This window comes from Homarus americanus, unplaced genomic scaffold, assembly GCF_018991925.1.
Source record: "Homarus americanus isolate GMGI-L3 unplaced genomic scaffold, GMGI_Hamer_2.0 scaffold18710, whole genome shotgun sequence".
NCBI classification, from domain to species: Eukaryota; Metazoa; Arthropoda; class Malacostraca; order Decapoda; family Nephropidae; genus Homarus; species Homarus americanus.
Window position 1 is genome coordinate 158,738 of NW_024734532.1, and position 6,987 is coordinate 165,724.

The window sequence follows — 6,987 nt, forward strand, 5'->3', positions numbered from 1 at the left end:
GTCTGTGTAAGATAGGTGTAAGTTTGGAGGAGAAAGTAGAGATGTCTAATAGATATGTTAAAGAAGAGGTACTGCATGAACCAACCTTCTGGAAAACATGTAACAACACACAAGTGAACATGCTGGACGTGGCATGCTATATGTTTTACCTTGATAAGAGATGAGTTTATCTTGGGCCACTGCAGGATGAGTGAAGGAAGTGGGTGAACTTTTGACAGTTTCTCTAATACATCTTTGTTGGTCGGTCCACTCAGTCTACCTCCCCGACCTCGCCTTCCTCTGTCACAATAAAAAGTGAGTTAGTGAAATACTGTACAGGCATCCCTCAAGGTACAGAAGCTTGAGTAATGCAAATTCACATGAAAGGAACTAAAAAAATATGGAATAATCTTTGAGATACAGAGGAAAAACTTCCATTAGTTACTGGGACACTGCACAGTACAGTACTGGTATTGGTTTGCTCAGATACCATGAAGAATCTCCACCCCAACTTATTACACCTTAAGATTAACCACCTTAATGCTATTTGTGGGGAAGAGGTTAGGTTTGGTGGTTAATCTTTAGGGGAAATAAACTGGGGTGGAGATTCATCAGGTGATCCCAATATTACAAGGTGCAGTAATCTTGGTGGGGGGACCTTTCAGTCTTATACAGTTGTACCCCGCACAGCACAGCATTGGAACGTATAATCAACACTGGCAGACTACTTCACTTTGGCCCGCACTTCACCACCTGGGTGGGACCAAACTGCGTTTCAACACCCGACAAAATCTTCTGCAACAACAAGGCATTTCTTAACTACCACATAGAACAAGGACCCATCACCCCAAGCGACCACATTCCGATAATATTCACAATTTCCACCAGCCCAACTCAAATAAAATTACCACTAAGGCTCCAGATGAGCAAAACAGACTGGATGAAATATAAGGAGTTATTGGAAAACTACCCACAAATAAATCTAAAAGATGCAACACTCGAGGAAATTGACGAACAGGTAGACAAGCTACACAACACAATAAGACAAGCAATCAACCAGACAACCCCAATAACGTCATACAGAACCCTCCCGAGTAACAAACCCAACGAAGAATTCAAGAGACTCCAAGTACAATATAATAACATTAGGACATTCATAGAACAAACAGGGCCCACTAGAGAACTACTCCGTAATATAAGAGAAATCCAACAAGGCTTACAAGAAGAGTACAGGCAAATTAATAACGAAAAATGGAACAATCTAATAAAAAATAGACACAACAAAGGACTCAGAAAACCTCTGCCAAAACCTCAACAAACTACTGCACGAAAAAACAGACAATAAACTACATTAAAGACCAAAACGGACAAAAACTTTATACAGACCATGAAAAAGAAGAGGCCTTCAGGAGAGAATGGAAGATCTTCAGAATATCAGAAGAAGAAAATGAAAGTTTTGACGAAGAACACGAGGAGTTAATTAAAGACTGGCTAAGAGAACAAAGCAATAGACTGACTCCCTACCACGCAGGAAACCCAGAAAGACTAAAACCCAATAAATTCATAAACCATGACGAACTGCTACACTGCTTACGCAAATTTAAAGAAAAAATCCCCTGGAATGACAGACATAACCCGAAACATGTTATTAAACCTGCCCAGCAGACCAATGGAAGCACTGATAAATATTTACAACTCAACCTTATCCGTTGGTTACTTTCCCGATGCCCTCAAGCGGGCAAAAATGATCTTCATTCCCAAAGAAGGCAAGGCAATAGCAATAATAACAGAAATCATAGCCAAAGAATAACAGCAAGGAAATCAAGTAAACGTAGTCTTAAGAGATGTTGTAGTGGATTTCTCCCCTACAAACGCTGTTTGTCGCTGAGTAGCCGACCCCACCAATTCCCCAGTGCATGCCTCGTGGTCTAGGTCAACCAGCGCCGCCATACATCACGGAGAGAGGGTCAACTACTAAGCCACGTCTACCCCCCGCTATTTAAGACCTGACCTCGTGGTGATCTGTCTCTTTCTACCTACACCAACCAGCCAGCAACACCTCCTCCTCCGCCTGCCTGGCGGTCCTCCTCCTCCTCCACCTGCCTGGCGGTCCTCGCTCCCGCCGGCGAGCATGGTGACCCACAAGCTGGTCCTCCTCTGAGCATCCTCACCAACCAGCTCTCTCTACATCACGCTTGTAACCATGCTGCCTTCCCAGCACCAAGCTGCATTGTACATCCAATACAACATGTATATAGAGAGCACATTGTGAGTTTCCTTTCTCCATCCCATCCTGAGCGAACACAAACATCCCATACCCCACAATGTAGCAAAGGCATTTGATAAAGTGTGGCACAACGGACTAGCATATAAAATACTAAAACTAGACCTACCTGCAGAAATAGAAAGAATCCTATGTGACTACCTCCAAAACAGGACAGCACAGCTACAAATTGGCAGCCATTTAGGTCCACCCTTCGACCTAGAAAGCGGAGTGCCCCAGGGAGGCATCCTATCCCCAACGCTATTCTCCATGTATACGAGCAACTTACCTGAACCAACGCAACATAGCGAACACATTATCTTTTCCGATGACATCACACAAATCATATCATATCCCGGGAAATCAGAAGCCATGCGGCCTTAGCAATAAAAAACATAAATGACTACAAAAATAAATTTAAAATCACACCAAATGCCAAGAAAAAGGTCGAACCAGTAATAGTAGATGGAGAAATTTACCCATACACCAACGAAGGCGGCATCCTGGGACTGAAAATCACAAAAAAAAAAACGGTTACCAGAACTTCATCAACGAAAAAGTCCACAAACTACGTAGCAAACTCTCAAAAATAATTAGATTAAAAAAACTGAACATACCAAACAAAAGGAAATTATACACGGCACTAATAAAATCAGTAATGTGCTACCCGCCTGTACCAACCAACTCATTCAGTGCAACGAGAATCAAGAAACTTCAAACGGTACAAAATAAAAGCCTAAGATTCGTATATAACACCAGTTACGAAGAAAGAGTAACAAACAAAGAACTCCATAGAAGAGCCAACATCAACGCAGTAAACATAGACATCTACATCCAAGCCAAAAGAACATGGGAACAAGTTCGAGAGTTAGACTCAGAAACTGAAGTTAACTGGCTCGACAACGAACCAGTTAGAAGAGCAAGAGAAGAACACGCTTGGTTCAGATTAAGCAGGAAAAGAGTCAACAATCCACCACCAATACCAACATACATCTAAAAATTCTCAAATTTAATACAAAAACAAAAAGAACTGTATAGCCAATAAATACTGTACCTTCAAGTCAAGCTTCAATCTTTCAATTAAACCAAAAGATAGGACCACCTCCTTGTGAACAAAAGTAACAAGTTGGAGCCTACACCTCTTCTTAGAAATTAAACCTCCCTACTATAAATAAAAAGCTTCAGTTCTCTAAAACAGAAAAATGTTTCATTAAAAAGATGAGAGTGACCAAAGGACACTATCCTTGGCCTCTCCAACACTTGTCTTCTTGCCCCTTCCTTCCACTCTTATTAAAACAAAAGATACGTTGCTCAGCCAGCTCCACAAGAACCTGGCTAGAGGTCGTCACCCCTTCCTTGGAACAATGGCTACCTCAAAAATATAAATATTTTTAACTAAATGAAAAAGGCTTGAGAGCTAGAACCTAATCACGCAAGATATAAGTTCAAATATAATTGTTATAACCTCAGCATATCTGGTTGAGCCCGGATACTGTCAATCTCTTACTTTCCTTCAAATTTCCTCCCTCTTTTACTTTGACCCTAAACCAATCCTCTCCCCCACCAATTACCACCAAAGTACTTCCAATCCTAATCCCTGCCCTCCCACCCAGCATTACAAGCAATAGCCCTCTACCTTTTTTTTTCTACAGACGTCAAGTCAAGTCAAGAAGGTCATTCTGCTCAACGATCTCAAACGGACAGGACCTCCTCTCAACTAGCTCCTCACTACACAGCAACTCCCTAGCACGGTATTGCACACACAATACATGTAGAGTTAAGCTATTCTGAGTTTCCTGTCTCACCGCCATCCTGAGTGCAAGATCTCCCTTATTGTACGTGTGTATGTGGCCATAACAAAGAGAACTTAGGCAACTGCGCCACATACACTACGCTACAAACGTTAATTAGGACACCATTTGCCTGCCTATAGTATAAGCAAGGCAGTTGCAGGCGTTCTAATCTTTCTGGGTATCTGAGGTGCCGTAGTGCAGGCAACTATCTGGTGGCCCTCATTTGGAATTTTCTATCAACTGACAGTCTCTAGCATATCTCGGGGACCAGACGGGGTGACAGTATTCCAAACGGGGAAGCACTTCACCTTTGAAGAGCGTTACCAAACCTGAACGACCTTCGTATAAGACCTATTAGTTTCTTGATTCATCTTCTCACAATGGCCCGATAATTTCTGTTCTTTGTCAACAGACACTCCAAGGTCCTTTTCACATTCGGCCTCTATTAATGCAGTTTCTTCATCCTGCTGGTACATGTGGTATGCCTCGTTACCGTTGGTATGACCCAGGTGCAACCTCTTACACTTTGTGACATTGAAACTTAGCAGCCATTTCTTTGACCATTCTTGAAGCTCACAGAGATATTTTTGTAGCTCTTCACAGTCTGTTTGGCTCTTAATTTACCTAATAACTTGTCTCTCAAGGTTTCTCCAAAAAAGAGTAAAGGAATAATTAAGGTCATTTGATGTGGCTTCATTTCTCCAGTCGATGTCGCCATAGTTAAAGTCCCTCAAGACAAGGAGGTGGTTAGGGATGAGCGTCGTTGCGTTGTCAATTAAGGCTGTCCCTGTTTTTCAGCGAATCCTCCCTCTTCTGCTTCAAACACCCTAGGAGTTCTTTGTGCTGTTCTCTGCATTACCGTACGATCTGGGTTTATGAATATGCTACGAAATGCTTTCTCTATTTCTCTTATGATTTGAAATAGCCTCGTTTACTTTGAACATAAGAACATAAGAAAATAAGGAGTCTGCAATAGGCCGGTTGGCCTGTGCATGGCAGCTCCTGTCGAGAGTTACTACCACTCCCTATCATCCATGAATCTATCTAGCCTCCTTTTGAAACTTTCCAGAGTTCCCGCACTTACTACAAAGTTGCTAAGCTTGTTCCACTCGTCCACCATCCTATTTGTGAACCAGTTTCTTCCTATCTCCTCCTAAACCTAAACTTATCCAACTTGAATCCGTTGCTCCGAGTCCTATCCTGCTCGGATATTATAAGAACTTTATCTATATCCCCTTTATTGATTCCTTTCACCCACTTAAATACTTCTATCATATCTCCCCGCACTCTTCGTCTTTCTAGGGAATGCAAGTTAAGTTTCTTTAACCTATCCTGATATGGAAGGTTTCTAAGTCCCGGAATCATTTTTGTCATTCTTCGCTGCACCGACTCTAGTGAATTTATATCCATTCTATAATAGGGGCACCAGAACTGAACCGCATAATCGAGGTGCGGCCTGAACTAGCGCAAGATATAGTTGCAATAAGACCTCTGCACTCTTGTTACTTACACTTCTAGATATAAAACCCAATACTCTGTTTGCCTTATTTCGAACATTAACGCACTGTTTTCTAGGCCGTAGGTCCGGGCTTACAAGTACCCCTAGGTCTCTTTCACAAGTCGACTTCTCTAGGTTGATGTTGTTAAGGCTGTATACATTATAAGTATTTGTTCTTCCAATATTAAGTACGCTGCACTTGCTGGCGTTGAATTTCATTTGCCATTTTTCAGACCACCCCTGCAGTTTATTTAGATCCTCCTGTAATGCATTTGCATCCTGCCCTGAATTAATTTGCCGCCCTATTTTGGTGTCATCCGCAAACTTGCTTATGTCACTGCTGATCCCAGTATCTAAATCGTTTATGTAGATTATGAACAAGAGTGGGCCTAGTACTGACCCCTGGGGAACCCCACTGGTTACACGGCCCCACTCAGATTTAACACCATCTACGCTGACCCTCTGCGTTCTATCGGTGAGCCATGATTTTATCCAATTTAAAACTTTCCCCTCGATACCATGAGCCTTAATTTTTCTCAGAAGCCTCTGATGCGGTACTCTGTCAAATGCTTTGCTAAAGTCTAAGTAAATAACATCGTAATTTTCGTCATTATCTACCACCTCGAAGAATTTCCTAAAAAACGTTAGCACAAGATTTTCCCTTTGTAAACCCATGTTGAGAGTCGTAGATTAATTTGCTTTTCTCTAGATGCGATCGGATGCTATGTGCTATAATTGATTCAAGAAATTTCCCCACTACTGACGTCAAACTGATCGGCCGGTAATTTGACGCTGATGCTCTGTCTCCCTTTTTGAATATGGGTACTACATTCGCCTGTTTCCACAACTCTGGCACAACTCCAGTGTCTAATGATTTTGTAAATAAGTTGATTATACAGTCAGGGCAATACTGTACCACTTTACCAGCAACAGCGTCCATACTTTTAGAGCTTTCTGCAGCATCCTAAACGCCGTTATGCTCAGACCCACGCAACTACACAAGATGTCTCCTCACAGTAAGTGCATAACAGCAAACTCCCTGGTGACGCTGAGGTTTTGCCCTCCTGATTCACTCCACCTATGCATGTCTTCTCATAAACTTTTTTCTCGTTCTTTTACGTTTATCAGACTTAATGCCGAGACTTTAACATCTATTGGAATTTTCTTAGCCTTAAGCACAATTTATGGTATGATATAATTTTACCATATTTTTATGATTGTCTTGATGACCGGACTTAGCATCAGGAACCTGTTAAGCCCACGACACAGCAAATCCCCCCGGACCTATAAGCCTCAGTGCCAGTGTGTAGGTGGCTGGGAGGAAGGGGTGCCAGCCTCTCTAACGTCTTACTTTATTTTGAGGAAGAAATTACCCCATTACTGGGATGACTTCCTTTATAATCACACCTCCGACTAGATGTAGTTACAGTGTATTAAAATATGTGTGCGTTTGT

At 42.0% G+C, this 6,987-nt stretch overlaps 1 protein-coding gene across 2 annotated transcripts in view; it reads right to left on the reverse strand.

Moving 5' to 3' along the window:
• Positions 1-6,987, reverse strand: part of LOC121870283 (DNA polymerase theta-like) — a 37,482-nt gene that overhangs the window by 2,878 nt on the left and 27,617 nt on the right. The window contains exon 3 of one of the 2 annotated variants that reach the window (XR_006089689.1): positions 150-279. Coding sequence is in view for 1 of the 2 variants with exons in the window: in XM_042372070.1 (XP_042228004.1) it covers positions 86-279 (194 nt within the window). In the remaining variant the exon portion in view is untranslated. Of the gene's footprint in view, positions 1-85; positions 280-6,987 lie in introns of both variants that reach the window. The other variant, XM_042372070.1, reaches the window with a different exon arrangement.